Here is a 22,316-nt window from a genome sequence, read left to right as displayed (position 1 = left end):
AAAAAAAAAAAAAGAATGTATACATATTTGCTTGTATATTATAGGATATTTCTCAAATGAAACCCAAGAAACTGGTAACGTTGGCTGTTGTAAGAACTGAGTGACTGAGGCACATGATTGAGAAGACTTCAAACTATATATATATATATATATATTTTTTTTTTTTTTTTAATTTATTTTTGAGACAGAGAGAGGGCATGAGCAGGGGAGGGGCAGAGAGAGAGGGAGAAACAGAATCTGAAGCAGGCTCCAGCCTCTGAACTGTCAGCACAGAGCCTGACATGGGGCTCGAACTCATGGACTGTGAGATCATGACCTGAGCCGAAGTTGGAGGCTTGCTTAACCAACTGTGCCACCCAGGAACCCCAATACCTTTTTGTATTTTTAAGACCAAGAAGTCCCCAGATTTTAATTTAATAGTTAAATGTTTTTTAAAAAATTTCCTATTAACTTCTAATTTTTTGATCCATCTGGAATTTATTTCTAGTATAGGAAGTGAGGTAGAGATCTATATTTTGGGGGGGGCATATGTGTGCATGTTTTCTCCTCCAGATAGCCCATTGTGTCAGCACCGTTTAGTGAATAATTCATCCTTTGCCCCACTGATTATATTTGCAGCTTTCGTCATTTACTAAACATGTTTGGAACTGTTTGCAATTTATTACATTCTAGATCTCTTGTTGTATATACCATATCCTTCAAATTACTATTGTGATTTTAATACCGACAGGATTAGTCACCTGTTCATTGCTCTTTTTTTTTCAGACTTTGACAATTCTGGCAATTGTGTCTTCCCAGATGAACTTTAGATTATTCTGTGAAGTTCAAAAAGACATCTTGCTGAGATTTTTATGGGGAATACTGAATATTGATCAGGAATATTGAATTTGTAGGTTAATTTTGGAAGCTTGACTCTATGTACTTCCTCTCCTTTTGTTCAAATAGACTTTTTTATGTTCTTCAGTAGGTTTTCAAACTTTGCAAATAAGTTCTCTCCGTTTTATATTTTTTTTTTAATTTTTTTTAACGTTTATTTATTTTTGAGACAGAGAGAGACAGAGCATGAACGGGGGAGGGGCAGAGAGAGAGGGAGACACAGAATCAGAAGCAGGCTCCAGGCTCCGAGCCATCAGCCCAGAGCCCGACGCAGGGCTCGAACTCACGGACCGTGAGATCGTGACCTGAGCTGAAGTCGGACGCTTAACCGACTGAGCCACCCAGGCGCCCCTATATTTCTTTTGTTAAAAAATATGGTAGGAGAAAATATGATAGGGAATCAGAGAGTTTATATTCTAGTGGAGGGAGACAGACTATAATGAAGTAAAACAGATCCATTTCAAATTGTGATTAATCTATAAACGCAAAGGCTTCCGTGGTTGAGAGTAACTGATGGGAAGCCACCTTATAAGGTGGTTGGGCATGGCCTGAGAAGATGACATTTGAACTGAAACCGTAAGTTTGATGAGGAGTCAGCCCCATGAATGAGCCGGGAAGAGCATTCCAGGCAGAGGAAAGAAGGACAAAGGCCTGAGGCAAGGAAGGTCTTGGCTCGGGATGAAGGCATTGGAAGGAAGCTCATGTTGCTGGGGCCTACTGAGCCATCGAGAGAGGAAGCAGGCCAGATCAGGTGGGGCCTTGTGGGCCATAGTGAGTAGTTGGGATTTTATTTGAAGTGCACGGTAGCCCCTGGGGAGTCTTAAGCAGAAGAGTGACGCGTTCTGCTTTATGGTTGAAAAAGATCATACGGCCTTTTGAGTACAGAAAAGTATTGAAGTGGGAAGTCCAGTTAGGAGTTTCTTGTAGCATGACATGATGGGGGGTAGGGTAGTGGAGATGGAGAAGGCCGAGAGGCTTGGGGGGGCGGTGTGTGGAAGGAAGAATAGGACTTGCTGTTTTGCTGTTGGAACGGGTGTTGTTGAGAGCCACGCATTGTTGTCAGGTGCTGGGGAGGCCATGTGAGCAAAACCGAGATGGTCCCTGCCCCTCACATGTGTCTGGTGGCTTTGTTTTTTGTCTAGCATTCAATAATTATTTTTAATGTTTGTTTATTTACTTTTGAGAGAGAGAGAGAGAGAGAGAGAGAGAGAGAATGTAGAGGCTTGAACTCAGGAACAGTGAGATCATGACCTGACCCGAAACCAGGAGTCAGACACTCAACCGACTGAGCCATCCAGGTTCCCTTAACATTCAGTAAATTTTAAGTCAGTTGCTTTTTTTCTACTTTATTTTGGTGTATGCCCTAGAAATAGAGTGTGTTCATTAGCTTTATTTTACTTTGCTCCATAACCTTTAGTAGTCTCTCTTAGTGGGTCAAAGGGGAGGCAGCACAACATGATATTTGAGAGATCTGTCTCTGAGTTAAAAAAAAAATTACGTTGAGAGTTACTTAGGCTCTTGAAAGCCTTAATGAGGGATAATAATGGAACTAGTGTTTTAGGTGAGCTGCTTGTCGGCCAAGCTCTTAGTATGCTGCCTAGGATGTAACAAAGGCTCAATAAATGGTAACTTTAAAAATTATTCTCCTTAGGTATTCTCCTATCAATTTTGGTCAAGCATCTAAGCTTAACATTTTTCTAACCTTGGATTACTGCTCTTTTGTGAAGAGAGAATTGGCAAAGAGTTGTCCATTTTGGCTTTGAAATCATTCATTCTTACAGCTGAAGGAATGAATGTTGCTCAGTTCAGAGAATTAGTTCAATAGAGTGCAACTGTACCACAAAGTTCTCATTGGTGTTGTTTCTACTACTGCTGTCTTGGGAAACTCCTCCTTTCTCACTCTAGGGTGAAAGCAACATTTTTTGTTTTCTAAGTTCAAGAATTACTTTTTGAATGCCTGTATTCTTAGATTAATCAAATAGTTATGTCCTTATTAATGTGTTTCTTTCAATATCATACTTGATTGGGGGTGGGATAGTTTAACCTGAAAGGCCATTTTTCTTTAGCTCCCATTCATCTGCCTTCTAAGTGAGATGTCATAATGTCAAAAGAGGCTACAAGTAAAATAAATACTCTGTTAATGGCATTCCCCCATAGTAGCTCCTTTGTTGTTGTTTTAAAGGGAAGAATGCTTTAGTTTATTTTACAGGAGAACTTTTAGTCCAGTTCAACACCTCTCTGATCTCATACAAATTACAGAATCCACTTAGATGATTCCTAGTGTCTTCTGGAGACCGGCCTCTTAGATGGACTCAGGAGGTCCGCTTTCTTGAAGTCAAGGCCAGTCTCAAGAGTCTTAGGTGGCTGGGATAATCCAGGCAGGTGGTCCTTAGCCTCTCCTTGCTTAAAATACTTTTGGATTTGGACTAGAGCTGGGCTGCTTTATGAGAATTCGTGTGACCTGATTTGTCTCAGTTTAATAACTAATATTTTGTCATGTGCAGTGTCCCAGAAGCCATTCTCCTATCCCATACTTCTGTACCAAAAGGTTTTATTCTTTGATCATTTAAAATAAAATTGAATAGTGTATTTCTTCTTCTGCCTTGGTGAAATGTGGGCTTCCCCTCTGTTGTGGCCCTCAGTGGATTCATTCCTGCTTATCTGAAGAGGTATTTGCGGTCCTGCCACAGCGAAGTATATTTTTAGCTATTTTTTCCAAGATAGCTTAGGCCACCTTGAAAACTTATCCAAGTACATTTTGGTTATGCAAAGATTGTAGGCCAAAAGCCAGGAGTTCCTAGTGAGAGGGGATTGGATTTTTATTTTATTTTATTTTTTTGAGGATTGTGTTTGACGTTTTGTTGTTGTAGCAGAAGTTTCCTGTTGGGTAAATTGATGTGTCTTTTTTACTTTAATATGGGAAGATTCAAAAAGGAATTTAAATAGACCAGTTTCATTTTACTACATTTCCTTGCCTGTTTACAAAATACAGGCTAGTTTGGGGTTTATTCATAAAATTCAGATGGAATATGCTCTTCTCACTTATAACAATGGCATCTAGTTTTAGTATATTCTCATCCTAAAATATGGCTATGTATGTTTATGATATGAGGGGGTTGCACATAAAACCTTGACTGTGTTTCTGAAACATTTCACAGAATTTTTACGGTGTGTGGAAGGAAGAAGAACAGGATTTGCTGTTTTGCTGTCAAGTGTCAAAAATGTAACTAACCCTGAGTTAATGAGGTTTGGTGCTAAAGACTGAACGTAAAATTTGAAACTGCCACCTAAGGTCTTTTCCCCTTCAGCCTTAACTTTAAACTGAATTCTTTTAAAAGAGACATCTTGGTGAGCCCCGCCTGGTGTGGGGGTGGGGGGCAGACTGAAAAGATAGCTTCGGGGGGGGGGTCCCCATTCTCACTGAATTGGAGTGTTTCTCCTGTGTATATTTTTTACATCTGGTTTCCAGTTAAGATGGTTGAGGAAAGAGTCTGGTTAAAAAACAAAAAGTTCTAGGGGCGGATGGGTGGCTCAGTTGGTTGAGCGTCCGGCTTCCGCTCAGGTCCTGATCTCGCGGTCTGTGAGTTCAAGGTCCATGTGCGGCTCTGTGCCAATGGCTCAGAGCCTGGAGCCTGCTTTGGATTCTGTGTCTCCCTCTTTCTCTGCTCCTCCCCCGCTCGTGCCCTCTCTCTCAAAAAATAAATATTAAAAAAAATTAAAAAAAACTAAAAGTTCTGAACTGTTGCTGAGTGTCTCATGAGTAAGTTTGGAGGAAGGAAGTCATAGTGGTCTCCACGCTGCCTCTCTTGTGACCAAGGGTGGGGCCTGCTTTGACCCATAAATTTGTATGCCTGTGAGGGCTACTCTCTGATTTTGCTGAGATTTTGTTGCCACTTGCGTTGGGCTGATAGTACCTGACTTTATTTTATTTTTGAGATATTCAAGTTAAACTTTCCTAAAGTCACATATCAAAACTAGGATATCGTGAAGGATTACTGACAAGGGAAACACGGACAAATCATATTTGAGTGACATTGAATACGGGTGAACTCAGGGAGTCCTCATCGCTGAAAATGAACAAAACCAAAAATACAAACACCAACACCACCCTACTACATGGACGTCTCATCATGTGGACCACTGTTGGAAAAAAATTGGATGACTTTGAGCTAAGATTTTGCCTTTTGCCTCTCCATTCCATGCATGGCTTTATAAAGCCATTTATAAAATGCTTTTATAAAATGCATTTATAAAATGCTTTTATAAAATGCATTTATAAAATGCTTTTGTGAATGCTCATATCGTGGAATAGTCCACAGCAATAGAAAGAATGAAGAAGCTCTTTATGGACTCATGAGAATGACATATTGAGGAAGATGTATTAATAAAAGCAACATATAGAACAGTATGTATCTACTGTGCTACCATTTATGTATGGGGGGAATTGTGTGTGTGTGTAGGATATTTATTTCTAAGTAGGCTCCGTGCCCGACATGGGGCTTGAACGCACTGAGATCAAGAGTTGCGCGCACTACCAACTGAGCCAGCCAGGCACCCCTGTGTATGTAGAATATTTCTAAAGGATGCTTCAGAACCTAGTAACTTCGGTTGCCTTCTGGAAGGGCAGCTGGGTAGGAATTGGGGGACCAGGGTGAGGAAATTTTTCTCTTTGTATTCTGTGGTACTTTTTTTTTTTTTTTTAAGTTTTTCTTTTAACATTTATTTATTTTTGAGACAGAGAGCATGAACAGGGGAGGGTCAGAGAAAGAGGGAGACACAGAATCTGAAACAGGCTCCAGGCTCTGAGCTGTCAGCACAGAGCCCGACAAGGGGCTCGAACCCACGGACCGTGAGATCGTGACCTGAGCCGAAGTCGGACACGTAACCGACTGAGCCACCCAGGTGCCCCTGTATTCTGTGGTACTTTTAAAAGCTCTAAAACCATACATACAACACCTATTTTGAAAAACAAAATAAAACAAATACCACCGCCACCAGGAACCTCCTGTGTTGGTTTTTCCCCTTCCACCTGGAACACTGTGCAGGTGTATAGGAGGGGAATGTTGACCAAGTGGTTTTTTTTTGTTTTTTTTTTTTAAAGATAGTTTTACTGTCAAGTTAGCTAATACACAGAGTATATAGTGTGCTCTTGGCTTCTGGAGTAGATTCCCATGATTCATCACTTACATAAAACACCCAGTGATATTCCCAACAAGTACCCTCCTCAATGCTTGTCACCCATTTTCCCCTCCCCCCTGCCCCCACTCCCCCACCGACCCTCAGTTTGTTCTCTATATTTAAGACTCTATTATGGTTTCGTTCCCTCTCAGTTTGTAACTATTTTTTTTTTTCCCTTTCCTTCCCCTGGGGTCTTCTGTTAAGTTTCTCAAATTCCACATATGAGTGAGAACATATGATATGTCTTTCTCTGACTTGTCACTTAGCATAATACCCTCCAGTTCCATCCACGTTGTTGCAAATGGCAAGATTTCATTTTTTTTTATTGCTGAGTAGTATTCCATTGTATATATATAACGTATATACACGTATGTATATGTATTATTATTTATTTGTTTTTTTACCATTCATCAGTTGGTGGGCATTTGGGCACTTTCCATACTTTGGCTTTTGTTGATAGTGCTGCTATAAACATTGGGGTACATGTGCCCCTAAGAATCAGCACTCCTGTATCGTTTGGATAAATTCCTAGTTGTGCTATTGCTAGGTGTTTTCCAGAGTGGCTGCACCAGTTTGCATTGCTACCAGCAGTGCAAGAGGGTTCCCGTTTCTCCACATCCTCACCAAAATCTGTTGTTTTCTGAGGTGTTAATTTTAGCCACTCTGACCCATGTGAGGTGGTATCTCAGTGTGGTTTTGATTTGTATTTCCCTGATGATGAACATCTTGAGCATCTTTTCACGTGTCTGTTAGCCATCTGGATGTCTTCTTTGGAAAAGTGTCTATTCATGTCTTCTGCCCATTTCTTCACTGGATTATTTCTTTTTTGGGTGTTGAGTTTGGTAAGTTCTTTATAGATTTTGGATACTAACCTTTGATATGTCATTTACAAATATCTTCTCCCATTCCATTGGTTGACTTTTAGCTTTGTTGATTGTGACCAGGTGGTTTTAATATGCGGCTGATTGCATTGCTGCAGTAAACATCTTTTTGTATGTAAGTACAATATGTGAGTTTCTTTAGAGTATGTGCTGAAATTGCTGGGTTGTAATAAGGATGGCATTTCAGATCAGTGTGGAAGGACAGACATGTTCACAAAGGTTTTTGTGGCGGGGCGCCTGGGTGGCTCAGTTGGTTAGGTGTTCAACTTTGGCTCAGGTCATGATCTCACAGTTTGTGAGTTCGAGTCCCGTGTTGGGCTCTGTGCTGACAGCCTGGAGCCTGCTTCTGATTCTATGTGTTTCTCTCTCTTTGCCCCTCCCCTGCTCACGCTCTGTCTGTCTCCCAAAAATAAATAAACATTAAAAAACAAAAAAAAAAAGAAAGGTTTTTGTTGGGATAATTAACTATCAATTGGTAAAGAAAATATAGCTAGATTCCTACCTTAGCATTTTTTAGAAAAAAAATTTAGGTGATTAAGGAGCTAAGTATGTGTGTGTGTGTGTGTATATATATATATATATATATGCGTATATATATGTATTTATATATATCTATAAAACCTTGGGTATACGAGGTGAATGTAGAGAATATTTTTTTTAATTTGGGATAGAGAAGGCCTTCAGAAATATGAAACAAGTTATGAATTCTGGAAGAAAACGTTTGTCACATAAAGGTAGAAAAAGGATTAATATTCAGAATACAGAGGGAGGTATCTCAGTTTCCCCCTGCCCCTTCTCCGGCCTCTACCCCTGCCATCCTCTCTGATTCTCCTTGGGCCTCCTTGCTTTGCCTTAAGACTTGTGTGGTTCCTCTCCAAGGGCTGCTCTTGTCCCTTCAAGGCTAGCTAGCTTTCTTCTCATCTTTCAAGCTTTGGCTCAAAAGTCATCTTAGAATATAATTTGTTACCCAAACTGGGACAGTTTTGAGAAGGAAATGGAGCATAATTAATAACTGCACTAGGACAATAGCTGTAAATTGGGTCTGTTTCAGGAAATCAGGGCATAGGGTCATCTTATACTGAGATTGGCTTTCTGTGATCACCCCATCAGAAATGCCAGAAATGTCTCCCTTATCCCTTCTCTCCCATCCTGTTTTTTTTGTTTGTTGTTTTGTTTTTGTTTTAAAGTTTGTTTCGTGTGTGTGTGTGAGAGTGCGCAGGAGCAGGGGAGGGGCAGAGAGAGGAGAGGGTGAATCTCAGCCAAGCTCTATGCTCAGCATGGAGCCCAACGTGGGGCATCAAACTCATGGCTCAAACTTAACTGCCTGAGCCACCCAAGCACCCTTCTCTCATCCTGTTTTATTAATAGCACTTTATCATATTATCTTTTGATTATTTGTCTATTTCTGTATCACTTCACAATAAGATGGCATATCTTGGTCACCATTCTATGCCAGTGTTCAGAGCTGTGTTGGTACATAGTGTATTGCTCAATAGATATTTGTTGAACATGTGACATTCCTGCTTTTGGTCTTAAAATCTTACGAAGATATGACAGGCACACTTGAAAAACTGGATACAAGTGTTATACACAAATCATACTTTTATAAAACAGAATGTTCTCATATGTGGTCTTCTTGTGGCATACTCTAAATAAAAATTGCTATTAACTAAATTTTTTAAAGAATATTTTCCAAGCTAACGTATTGGATATTTAAGACAATTCCTTGAGAAGCATTCTCAGGCATTCATCTTTGGGTATCTCTGTACTGAATAATCAGATGGATTCCTAGAAGTGGAATTGCTGTGGTAGAAGATATATGTATTTTCTTTTTTTTAAGTTTATTTATTTATTAAATAATAAATAATAACTCATACAAGCAAGTGGGGGAGAGCGGGGGGCGGGGAGAGAGAGATGCCCAGCCTGATGCAGGGCTTCAGCTCCTGAACTGTGAAATCATGACCTGAACCAAAGTCAAGAGCCAGACACTTAACTGACTGAGCCACTCAGGTGCCCTGAGGATATGTGTATTTTCAGGGCTTATCATGTATATTTCCTTCTTTCTTCTTTAGAGAGCAATTTGTACCCATTTTACATAACACACCAGTAGTGTCTAAAAGAGTGCTTTCTTCTTCTTCAAACTTGTACCAATAGGAGGTGTTATTTGTAATATTTTGCCAATTTCTTTGGAAAGAATGATTTTATTTTTCTGTGACTATTGATGAAGTTGATTTCATTAATTTTTTCCTTTGTTGATCCCATATCTCTGTCATGTCTTATATTTCCATTGTGATCATTTTTTTCTTATTGATTTGTAAGAAATATATATATTTGTTATATCAAAATTTTGCTGTTTTATTTTTTCTAGTTTGTTTTAAGGTGTCTTTACTGTACAGAAAAATAAAAAAATATATTTTATAAGGCCAAGATACCCGTCTTCTTGTGTGTGCTTTTGGGGTTGTGCTAAGGATGTCCTTCTCTGTCTTTATATATGTATTTCTTTCAGGCTTTTTGAAAGTACTGTAAATGTTACCTGGTTTTTAAAGGGCCTTAGATTGTAAATCACTGTAATATTAGTGTCCTTAACTTTTTTTCTTTATTCTAAGAGTTGATGAACAAATTAAAATGAAAATAAGCAAATAGTAATTTCTGTAATGTGAAGTCTCCAGGGGAAAATTTAGGCAGAAACTGAAGACTTACTGGCTGCAGTAACTCTCTAATACTGTATCTCATTAAAAAGATGTCTTTGTGTATGTTATTTACCTCGAAGATTAAAGAAAATGTGCTAATTAGATCATATAATGCCATTGATTATAGGATGCATATTGAGTTTAAAGTTGTTGTTTTTTTTTATGTTTATTTTTGAGAGAGAGTACAAACAGGGGAGGGGCAAAGAGAGAGGGAGACAGAGAATCCCAAGCAGGCTCTGCCCTGAAAGTGGGTCTTGAATTCACAAACTGTAAGATCATGACTTGAGCTGAAATCAAGAGTTAGATGCTTAATTGACTGAGCCACCCAGGTGCCCTGACTTTAGAGTTCTTAAGATGTGGACACATGTGGTAATTAGAATCTGTGAAATGTGGCATGTTAATTTGGACTGCTATAGTATCATTTTTCTTTTATTAAAAAAACATTTTTTAAAGGTTTTTTTTTTTTTTAAATCTCTCTACCCAATGTGGGGCTCGAACTCATGACCTGGAGATTAAGAGTTGCATACTCTTCTGACTGAGCCAGCCAGGCGCCCCTGCACAATCATTTTTAAAAAAAATTATTTATTTATTTTGAGAGAGCAAGTGAACAGGGGAGGGGCAGAGAGAGAGAGAGGGAGAGAGAGAATCCCAAGCAGGCCCTGCACTGCCAGCGCAGAGCCTGATGCGGGGCTCGATCCCATGAACCATGAGATCATGACCTGAGCCAAAATCAGGAGTCAGATGTTTAACCGACTGAGCCGCCCACGTGCCCCCCCCCCCCAATCATTTTTAAATTTCGTGGTTGCTTTGTGTAGTTTTATTTGTTTTTGGCTTGGTAATTTTTTCAAAACAACTTTGTTAAAAACTTGTGTACCATGCAATTCATCCATTTAAAGTATATGATTCAGTGGTTTTTGGTGTATTTAGAGATATGATACAGTCAATTTTAGGACATTTTTATCACCTCAAAAAGAAACTCCCAATACAGTCGTATATTATTCAGCCTTAAAAATGTAGTTAATTTTGATACATGCTACCACATGGATAAACCTTGGAGACATTGTGCTAAGTGAAATTGTCCAGTCATGGAAGGACAGATGCTGTTTGATTCCACTGACATGAGGTTCCTAGAGTAGTGGAAGTCCTGGAGACAGAAACTAGAAGTGTGGTTGCCAGGGACTGAGGGGAGGAGAAATGGGGAGTTGGTGTTTAATGGATGTAGAGTTTCAGTTGGGGAAGATGAAACAGTTCTGGAGACGGGTGGTGGTGAGAGTTGTACAACAGTGTGAATGTACATGATGCAATGCAATCGTACACTTAAAAATGGCTAAAATGGTACATTTTATGTATATTCTCCTGCAGTAAAAACAAAAGAAATCCCATGCACTTTGCCCATCACTTGCTATCCCTCTTTCCCTGTCCTACCATCCCTAAGCAGCCAGTAATCTACTTTCTGTCATATAGATTTGCCTGTTCTGGACTCCAGTCTGAAAGGAATCACACAAAGTGTGGACTTTTATGATTGGCTTCTTTTACTTAGCACGATGTTTTCAGGGTTGGTCCAAATTAGAGTGTGGAACAGTAATTGATTCTTTTCTTGGTGGATTAATGTTCCCTGGTATGGATATACCTGATTTTATTCGTCCATTCATCATTTGATGGATGGACATGACATTTGGGTTTTTTCCAAAGTTTGTATAGTTATTTTGGGACTTAACTTGAGCTCTGGCAATTCTAAGCAATAAAAACCTACTCCCATCTATATTAAGTAAAGGAGGCCTTATGTAAGACCATGTAGGTAGTTTAAGGGCAAAGGAAAGATGTACAATACTTTCTTATGGGGACTGACCCTGGAGCAAAGAAAGAGTCAGGAGCCAAGGCTCCTGTGTCTCCAGGGCCTGCAAGGTCTCTTGGCTCTCTTGTCTCTGCAGATCTACTCTAGTCTTTGTCGAGACTGGCCTTCTCTGCTCCCTCCCTAACTTCTCTGGCACATGCTTTGGCTCACCTTGACTCCTACTCTGGCCACTTTGCAACTCAGTTCCCTGCAGCTGACATTCTCAATTCCACATTCTTGGAGAGAGATCTAATTGGTACATCCCTTGTCCAATAGGGGAGTTCACTTGATATAAACATGGTGTCAAAATCTCACATTAACCAGGTTCAGAGTCTCTAGAAGCAGTGTATGCATGGATCTGGCTGGCCACTCCAGGTCACTAATGCTAGTCAATCTAAAGATGATTTAATTCTCTAGGTGAGTGGTCGTCAAACTTTTTGATCTCAAGACTCCTTTGTACTCTTAAAGTTAACTTAGGACTCCAAATAGCTTTTGCTTCTGTGGGTTATATATGTTGATATTTACCATATTAGATATTAAAATGGCCATTTTAAAGATACTAGTTCATGCAAAAATACTATAAACTCACCATATGCTAAGATAAATAACATTAAATTTTTTTTTTTTACATTTATTTATTTTTGAGAGACAGAGCGTGAACAGGGAGGGGCAGAGAGAGAGGGAGACACAGAATCCGAAGCAGGCTCCAGGCTCTGAGCTTTCAGCAGAGAGCCCATGCGGGGCTTGAACCCGTGAACCGTGAGATCATGACCTGAGCCGAAGTCGGAGGCTTAACCAACTGGGCCACCCAGGCGCCCCTAGATAAATAACATTTTTATGATAAGTAACTGTTTTCTGGAATAAAAACAAAATTTGATAAGAAGAGTGGCATTGTTTTACATTTTTGCAAACCTCTGATATCTGGCTTAAAAAGATAGTTTTATTCTCATATCTGCTTGCTGCATTAAGTCTTGCAATATTGTTTTGATTGAAGTTTATAAAGAAAAGCTAATCTCATGCAGTATTTGGGAAGAGAGGGGATTTTAATAGCCTTTTTATTTTATTTTTTTTAATGCTGAGTTTTGAGAGAGGAGAGAGAGAGAGAGCGAGCAAGAGAGTGCACAAGTGCACAAGCAGGGGAGAGGCAGAGAGAGGGGGACAGAGGATCCAAGCAAGCCCACGCTGACAGCAGCATGCTCGATGTGGGGTTCAAACTCACGATCTGTGAGACCATGACCTGAGAAATCAAGAGTCAGACTCTTAACCAACTGAGCCACCCAGGCACCCCTTAATAGCCTTTTTAGATAATTGTAGATATTCTTTGATACCATACCCAAACCAGATAAGTGACAGTTTTTTTTAAAGGTTCATTGCTGTGTAGAATCTGAAGCCACATCAATGAACTTCTCATATTCTATCACGTTAAACATTTATTGGGTTGTCTTGTACTTTATTTGTAGTAAAATGTCTTGCACTTTAAATAAATATTGCACTCATGAATAATTTAGTCACATTCTATATTGGTCATTTGGAAAATATTGATTCGTTGAGTTATATAGACATTTCAAATGTTGACCTGTTTTATTATGTAGTATCTCAAAAGCTCACACTTGTTAGTATCACCACCAGTCTTGCCAGAAAAGTCTTTAAATGTGGGGAAGCCGTCAAGCTCACGGAAGCAAGTACAAGTTTTTCCAAAATCCCAATTTTCATAAATGCTGGCAGTTGTTTTCCTGGAAGTGATAAGTTCACTGTGTTCTTCCTTGAATACTTTCTCATCCTCACTGTTGTCATAAGCTGTTTTGCGGGCGGAATTATTTAATAAAGACAATATTTCCTCTGCACCAATGCTTACCTTGGAAATAATCTTGAATCTTTTTAACAATTGACTTTTCACAACCCCAACATTTACAACCATAGGTTTTTGTTTCTATAATATATAACATTTGATTCTCATTTATCAAAAAAAAAAAAAGGACATGTAATGAGCATTTGCAATGTGCCAAGTTCCATGCTGAGATTTTATATACATCGTATTACTTTATATAGCTACTGATATTATTATTTGTGATATATTAATGCTTTTTTAAGTGTACAGGCAAAGACCCACTAATGTTTTTCAAACCTCAATAATTTCTATTATATTAAGTAAATACATGAGAGAAAGCTTTTACTGGTAATTGTGGTTTTATTTATATAGCTATAGTTATAATTTATTAGAAGTACACCTGGTGCTTTAGTTCTTATCAATTCTATTTTTTCCCATCCTGTTTAGGTGGTTTCCTAGAAACATGATTGTTTGTTGGACTTGATCTCACAGCCTGGTGAGGACTTCTTTACTGATAATGTCAAGTTCAGGTTATCCTCCCAACCAAGGAGCATTCAGCACAGAACAAAGTCGTTATCCTCCTCACTCTGTTCAGTACACGTTTCCCAGCACGCGTCACCAGCAGGTAAGGATCAACTACTATGCACTTGCCTAAGTAGCGCGCGCGGGGTGTGTGTGTGTGTGTGTGTGTGTGTGTGTGTGCGCGCGCGTGCGCGCGCGCATGCCCGCATGCGTGCCCGCTGGCGCTTTCTTTCCTTTTCCTGTTTAATGCATTTGTTGGTCAGAAACCAAATGCGATTGTTATAATTGTATATTTTATTAAATTTTTTTTTTTTTTCAACGTTTATTTATTTTTGGGACAGAGAGAGACAGAGCATGAACGGGCGAGGGGCAGAGAGAGAGGGAGACACAGAATCGGAAACAGGCTCCGGGCTCTGAGCCATCAGCCCAGAGCCCGACGCGGGGCTCGAACTCACGGACCGCGAGATCGTGACCTGGCTGAAGTCGGACGCTTAACCGACTGCGCCACCCAGGCGCCCCATATAATTGTATATTTTAAATGGCAAGAACCGTTCTCAAAGATGAGGAACCCAAGGTTGGGGATTAATTATCTTTGTCTTAGTCTGGCTTTATGCCAGATTGCAGCTAGTGACCATGTCTTTTGTTTTCTTTTTTTTTTTTTTTAATTTTTTTAAATGTTTATTTAGTTTTTGAGAGAGAGAGAGAGAGAGAGAATGGGGGAGGGGCAGAGAGAGAGGGAGACAGAATCGGAAGCAGGCTCTAGGCTCTGAGCTGTCAGCACAGAGCTAGATGCAGGGCTCAAACTCACGAACTGAGAGGGCCCGAGTCAGATCTTACCTGAGTGAGCCACCCAGGCACCCCCCGCCCACGTCTTTGTTTTCGTTTGTAGGAGTTGTTGTTAGAAAAATATCAGTTGTTTAGGGTTTCCAGGTTAAGAAACCCTGTTTTATTGCTCCAAGTTCTGGTTTAGTATTAAGCTGGCCAGATAACTTGGCATCTCTTGAGCGATGGCCAGGATAGGGCCTGTACCTTCTTGAGAGGCTGACGGTAGGAAGATGAGTTTGTATGCTGATTAACTTGTGAAAAATAAAATATGGGAAGAAATTATTAGCTCAGAGCAGGCTGGGACAGGAATGTAAGGGTTGAAGAAAAAGAGGAAGGGAAGGGGTGAAATGGTCATCTCAGAGAAAAAGCAAATTTGGGGTGCCTGGGTGTGGCTCAGTTGGTTAAGCTTCCAACTCTTGATTTCGGCTCAGGTCATGATCTCACTGTTAGCACGGAGCCAGCTTGGGATTAGCTCTCTCCTTCAAATCAGTCAATCAATATATTTATTTATAAACATATTTAATTTGATAAATATATATATATATTTTAAAACAGTCTTTTTTTAAAGTTTACTTATTTTAAGAGAGAGAGAGAGAGAGCATGAGCACACAAGCGGGGGAGGGGCAGAGAGAGGGAGACACAGAATCCTAAGTAGGCTCTAGGTTCCAAGCTGTCAGCATAGAGCCCAATGTGGGACTCAAACTCAAGAGCTGTGAGATCATGACCTGAGCTGAAGTCGGCGCTTAACCAACTGAGCCACCCAGGTGCCTCTCACTTTTTAAATATTAAGTATGTTAGTTGCATATTTTTGTAGATGCCCTTAAAACATTTTTTTTTTATTTTTATGTATTCATTTTGAGAGAGAGGGAGAGCTTCCGCATGAGCGGGGTAAGGGCAGAGAGAGGGGGAGAGAGAATCCCAAGCAGACTCCACACTGTCAGCTCAGAGCCCAATATGAGGTTCTGTTCCACAAACTGTGAGATTATGACTTGAGCTGAAATCAAGAGTTGGACACTCAACTGACTGAACCACGCAGGCATGCCTGTAGATGTCCATTTTCAGTTAAAGAAGTTGCTTTCTATTGCTAGATTGAGAGTTTTAATCCTCATTGGGTATTGAATTTTGGTTGCATTGTTTTCCCTTAACCCATAGTCTTTGTCTGAATGCTGATTTCCTAGTTTGCTTCTTCTTTGTTTTTATTAAAAAAAAATTTTTTTTTAAATGCTTATTTTTTGAGACAGAGAAAGAGTATGAGTGGGGGAGGGGCAGAGAGTGAGGGAGACACAGAATCTGAAGCAGGCTCCAGGCTTCAGGCTGTCAGCATAGAGCCCGACACGGGGCTCGAACTCATGATCTGTGAGATCATGACCTGAGCTGAAGTCGGACGCTTAACCGACTGAGCCACCCAGGCGCCCCTGTTTTTATTTTTTTAAATCAACTTTAAGGTTTAATTGATACATAATACAATTTTCTTATATGTATACATTTTGACAGATTCATACACCCATAAAACCACCACTAAAGTGAAGATGTATTTCTGTCACCCCATAAAGTTTCCCATGTGCCCCATCCAGATTAGTCCTTCTCCCGTACTTTCCACAAACTCAGCTCCTAGGAAACCACTGTTCTGCTTTTTGTCATAACAGATTATATTTGTTTTGAATTTTACATGAACTCTTTTATCTGTGGCTTCTTTTGCTTCCCATAATGTTTTTGAGATTTCTTCAAGTTCTGGTGCATCTGAGTAGTTAATTTCTGTTTATTGCTGCCTATGGATATATTACAATTTGTTTATCTAGTTACCTATTCCAGTTTTGGCTATTATAAATAAAATTATTTAGAAAACATGTATCTTTGTGTTTTATCTAGATTATGTAAAGTATTGCCTTATTTTCGTAACAGTATTGTTGGACAGCTTATCTTTATAATTTGTATCAAGTCCAATTTATTAACTTTTGTCTTTAATATTTCTTGCTTTTTAAGTGTTATATTTAAGAATTTTGCCAAACTCCAGATCACTAAGGTTTTCTCCTCTTGAGTTTTTATAATCCTGTTTTACATAGTCTGTCACCTCTTTTGAATTAAATTCTGTTTATGGTGTGAGGTAATGGTTGAGGTTCTTGTTTTGCATATAGATATTCGCTTGTTCTAGAAACCATTTGTTGAAAAGATTTTTCTTGGGGCGCCTGGGTGGCTCATTTGGTCCACTCAGGTCACGATCTCACCATTCCTGAGATGGAGCCTGGAGTTGGCTCTGAGCTGACAGGCAGAGCCTGCCTGCCTGAGATTCTCTCTCTCTCTCTCTCTCTCTCTCTCTCTCTCTCTGTCCCTCCCCTACTTGCATGTACTCTCTGTCTGTCTCTCAAAATAAATAAATAAACTTTAAAAAAAAAAAAAGTTTCTTCTTACTCCTCTGAATGGTTTTGGCACTTTCATTGAAAATCAGTTGATCATATATGTGCAAGTGTATTTCTGGTCTCTCTGTACTGTTCTATTGATGTATTTTGTGTATCTTTTACCTCACACCTATGTGATAATCTGTGTAAACAAACATGTCTTTTTTTTTTTCCTTAATGTTTATTATTTTTTGAGAGAGAAAGAGAGGGACAGAGAGGGAGAGAGAGAATCTTCAGCAGGCTCTGTATTGTCAGCACAGAGCCCGATGTGGGGCTTGAACTTTTGAACCATGAAGTCATGACCTGACCTGAGATCAAGAGTTGGAGGCTTAACCAGTTGAGCCACCCAGGTGCCCCCAAAATGTCGTCTTTTAATAAAGCTCTTCACACCGTCTTGATTATTATAACTTTATAGTAAAATTGAAATTGAATAGTGATTCTTTTCTGAATTACTGTTCTGAATATTTTCTTTCTTGCCATTTCTATATACATTTTATTAATTTTTACTTTTTATTTATGAAGTGTTTATTTTGAGAGAGAGAGAGAGAGAGAGCGCGAGCGTGCACACGTGTGTGCGTGCACATAATTGGGGGAGGGGCAGAGAGGGAGAGAAAATCCCAAGCAGGCTCCGTGCTGTCAGCGCAGAGCCTGACTCAGGGCTCAGACTCACAAACCAGGACATCATGACCTAAGCTGAGATCAAGAGTTGGAGGCTTAACCGATTGAGCCACCCTGGTGCCCCTCTGTATTCATTTTAGTGGATTTTTTTTTTAAGTTTATTTATTTTGAGAGCGTACATTTTCAAAGCACTTTGCGAGTTTCTACAGAAACGCTTGCTGGGTTTTCTGTTTTTAAATTTTTTTTTTAGTTTGTTTATTTATTTTGAGAGAGGGAGAGCGAGTAGGGGAGAGGCAGAGAAAGAGGGAGATAGAGAATCCCATGCAGGCTCCTTGCTGTCAGCTCCAGAGCCCACTGCAGGGATCAAACTCACGAGCCGGGAGATCATGACCTGAGCTGAAACCAAGAGTCGGATGTTTTACCGAATGAGCCACCCAGGCACCCCTCTGGGGTTTTGATTAGACTTGTATTGAGTCTAGAGATAAATTTGGGAGAGAACTGACATCTCAACCACTTTGATTTTTCTGGTCCATGAACATGATATAATTCTCCATCTATTTAGGCCTTCATTAATTTTTCTCGGTAATGTTTTGTAGTTTTCAGTGCATAGGTCATGTACATCTTCTGTCACATTTGTTCCTAAATATTTCATACTTTTGATGCATTTGTAAATATATTGCTTTTTTGAATTTAGTTTTCACTTCATTGCTCCCATGTATATTTGATCCTGTATCCTGCAACCTTACTTGTTACTTCTAGCTGCTTTTTTTTTTTTTTAAATTTTTTTTTCAACGTTTTTTATTTATTTTTGGGACAGACAGAGACAGAGCATGAACGGGGGAGGGGCAGAGAGAGCGGGAGACACAGAATCGGAAACAGGCTCCAGGCTCCGAGCCATCAGCCCAGAGCCTGACGCGGGGCTCGAACTCACAGACCGTGAGATCGTGACCTGGCTGAAGTCGGACGCTTAACCGACTGCGCCACCCAGGCGCCCCTCTAGCTGCTTTTTAATAGATTTCATAAGATTTACTATGTAGGTGATCCTGCAATCTGAGAGTAGACAGTTTTGCTTGTACCTTTGGATGCTTTTCTCTTTCTTTCCTATTAAACTGGCTTTAATTGCTAGTACAGTGTTGAATAGAAGAGGTGAGAGTAAATATCCTTGACTTGTTTCTGATCTTAAGAGGAAGGCACTCAGTCTTTCACCATTAGGGATGTTGTTAGCAGCTGGTGGCTACACTTACCTTGGGGAGCATTGATTGGGTAATGTCTAGAATTGTCAAATCAGTATGTGTACACCTGAAACTAACATAACATATGCTGATTATACTTCAGTGAAAAGCTTGGGAAGTGTTCCCTCTTCCTGTATTTTCTTAGGATTAGTATTTTTTCTTCCTAAGAAATTTGATAGAAGTTATCAGCGAAGTCATCAGGGCCTAGAATTTTCTTTGTGGGGAGAATTGAAATTATGCATTCAATTTCTTTAATAGTTGTAATTCACATTCTTTATTTTTTGTTGAGTCAGTTTGGGTAAGTTTTGTTGTTCAATATATTCAATTATATTAAGATGTCATAATATTCCTGTTATCTTTTCAGTGTCTTTGAGATCTGTTGTGATGTCATTCCTCATGTTGATAAGTATTTTTCCCTTCTTTTTTTTCTTTATTAGTCTAGCCTTGAGGTTTCTCAATTTAATCGATTCTTTTCTGAGAATAACTAACTTTGGTCTCATCCATTTTTACTGTTTTTTTTTTTTTTTCTATTTTCTTGATTTCTCCTCATTATTTTGTTCCTTCTCTAACTGCCCACATATATAACAGTTCTGGCATCTTTCACTTCTTTGTATACATTCGGTTTCCTTTTGATGCTATTTTCTTTTTGTCTGAAGAACCTCATTTCTCTTAGTGCCTGTCTTTTGGCAGTGAACTCTCAACTTTATTTGAAAAAGTTCATTTCAGTTTTATTTATTTTATTTTAATTTTTTTAGAGAGCATGAGCGTGTGTGAATGGGGGAGGGGGGCAGGGGGAGAGAAAGCGAATATTAAACAGTCTCCATGCTCAGCACGGAGTCTGCCACAGGGCTTGATCCCACGACCCTGTGATCATGACCTCAGTGGAAATCAGGAGTAGAGTCTGATGCTCAACTGACTGAGCCATCCAGGTGTCCCTCAGCTTTATTTTCTAAGAATATTTTTACTGGATACAGAATTCTAAGTTGACAGTTCTGTTCTTTCCCTTTTTTTTTGTTAAAAAAAAATTTTTTTTTTTTATATTTATTTTTGAGAGGGAGAGACAGAATGTGAGCAGGGGAGGGGCAGAGAGAGAGGGAGACGCAGAGTCTGAAGCAGGCTCCAGGCTCTGAGCTATCAGCATAGAGTGCAACGTGGGGCTTGAACTCACAAAGTGTGAGATCATGACCTGAGCCAAAGTTGGACGTTTAACCAACTGAGTCACCCAGGTGCCCCTCTTTTCTTTTTCTTTTTTTTTTTTTTTATTATTTTAAAAATTTTTTTTTTTCAATGTTTATTTATTTTTGGGACAGAGAGAGACAGAGCATGAACGGGGAAGGGGCAGAGAGAGAGGGAGACACAGCATCGGAAACAGGCTCCAGGCTCTGAGCCATCAGCCCAGAGCCTGACGCGGGGCTCGAACCCACGGACCGCGAGATCGTGACCTGGCTGAAGTCGGACGCTTAACCGACTGCGCCACCCAGGCGCCCCCCTCTTTTCTTTTTCTTACTGTTTATTTATTTTTGAGAGAGACGGAGTGACAGTGAGGGAGGGACAGAGAGAGAGGGAGACAGAGGATCCAAGGCGGGCTCCGCGCTGAGAGCAGAGAGCCCCATGCGGGGCTCCAACTCATGAGTTGTGAGATCATGGCCTGAGCTGAAGTCAGACGCTTAACCGACTGAGCCAGGCACCCTGACCGTTATTTTCTTTTAGCACTTTAATAGATGCCATTTGTTGTGTTCTGGCTTATGTGGTTTTCTGACCTTTGGTCATTCTTATCTTTATATATAAGTATTGACATTCACTGAACTTCATGCTTCTGTGGATTTATAATTTTCATAAAATTAGGCAGTTTTCAGCCATTATTTCTTCAGATACATTTTTTTTGTGTAGTTTCCCCCTAGTTTTATTCTGAAACACAAATGACTTGTGTTTGTATTATCCTACAGGTCACTGGACCTCTATTCATTTTCTTTTTTCTTTTTTTTTTTTTTATCAGTTTGTTTAGTTTTATGATGACTTCATGTTCAGTGGGGTTTATTTCTTCTTCTTCTTCTTCTGGGGTTCCAGCTAAGTGTTAATTTCATCCAGTGAGATTTTCGTTACAGACGTTGGATTTTTCATTTTTGAATGGAATATGAACATTGTGAATTGTATACATTTTATTAGTGGCTTTTGTTGTATTCCTTTAAAGAAAGTTGAATGCCTTCTGGTGGCCAGTTAAATTACTTTTTGAAGTTTATTTTTAAACTCTTTAAGGGCAAGTCGAGAGTAGTCTTTATTCTAGGTCTTATTCGTCCTGGGATATCTAGTGATTATTTCATGTATTCATTGAAGATTCTTCCCTTTGGCTGGAGGAAACTCGAATGAGTTCTGGCCCCATGTGTGCTCTGGGAAGTGTGTGTTTTATAGTTTCTCCTGTTTATTCTAAGAACAACCAGAGTTGTTTGCGACTGGTCTATGTTCTCCCCTGTGCCTTTGCAGATTGGAATTCAGCCAAAGACTTAGGAGAACCCAAATTCACATTTCAGGAAGTCTTTCTCCGTTTAACTCTCTTCTCATAGAAAGTCTCCAGAAATCCTGTCCCCATGGCTTTACCAAACTAGTATGGTTGCTCCTTCAGTGAACAAGATTACAGAACACTGTTCGGGTTCCCTTCCCAGGGACACAATTTGGAAATTGCCTTTAGGCAGAAAAGTCTGGAGTACTGTAGGACTTACCTCATTTGTGTGATTTTTCTCAGAGATTGAGTCCTGTGCAGTCTGTTTTCTGATGTCTGAGAATAGTCACTATATTTTGCCCACTTTTTTGGCTGTTTACTATGGGAATGTAATTCTGGACAGTAACCTGCTCATAGCTGGAATCCAAGTGCACTGTTTGGTTTAGTTTACTCCTTACTCTTAATTTGTCCTGCTGGATACATCCTTTAGAAATTCTTTCAGAGGAGGCTGTGGTTGGTAAATTTTCCGAGTTCTTGAATTCTGAAAAGTTTGCAGTCCTAAAATTTGAGAGGGTGTGGTTATTGAATTTGTAGGTTCTAAGTTATTTTCCTTTGAACTTGGAATATGTTGTTTGTTTCCTTCTATACAGTGTTGCTGATGAGAAACCTGTTTTTATTATGATCCTTGTTACTTTGTAGGAAACCTTTTTTTAAGGACCTTATGATATCTAGTAAAATTTTCTCTTTATTCTCACTTTTCTGGAATTTTTGATGTGTCCATCCAGTGTGATGGATTAATTTTTAGAATATGTCCAGCTTTTCTCTTAAGCCCTTTTTAATCCGAAGGCTTTGTCTTTTTAACTTCTGAGAAATGCTGTCCTATTATTTCCTAGAATATTGCCTCTCACCGGTAGATACTGAATGTTGAGCTTTTTACTCTAGCTGCCATTTTTAACTTCTCTAATTTCTGTATCTTTATATGCTATATCTATATATGCT

General features: G+C 39.5%; 1 protein-coding gene across 14 annotated transcripts in view; it reads left to right on the top strand.

The window, feature by feature from the left end:
* The window catches only part of NCOR1 (nuclear receptor corepressor 1), a 160,179-nt gene that overhangs the window by 7,985 nt on the left and 129,878 nt on the right, over window positions 1-22,316 (top strand). For all 14 annotated transcript variants that reach the window (XM_047089996.1, XM_047090004.1, XM_047090006.1 and 11 more), the window contains exon 2: window positions 13,735-13,912. In XM_047089996.1, coding sequence (XP_046945952.1) covers window positions 13,805-13,912 — 108 coding nt within the window. In that variant the 5' untranslated portion in view covers window positions 13,735-13,804. The remainder of the gene's footprint in view (window positions 1-13,734; window positions 13,913-22,316) is intronic.

Source organism: Lynx rufus, unplaced genomic scaffold, assembly GCF_022079265.1.
Source record: "Lynx rufus isolate CCGP_SWC_20201006 ecotype Redwood Valley unplaced genomic scaffold, mLynRuf1.p SCAF_28, whole genome shotgun sequence".
Taxonomy (NCBI): Eukaryota; Metazoa; Chordata; class Mammalia; order Carnivora; family Felidae; genus Lynx; species Lynx rufus.
The sequence above is the reverse complement of the archived record's forward strand: the minus strand, read 5'-3'. Positions and strand labels throughout refer to the sequence as shown.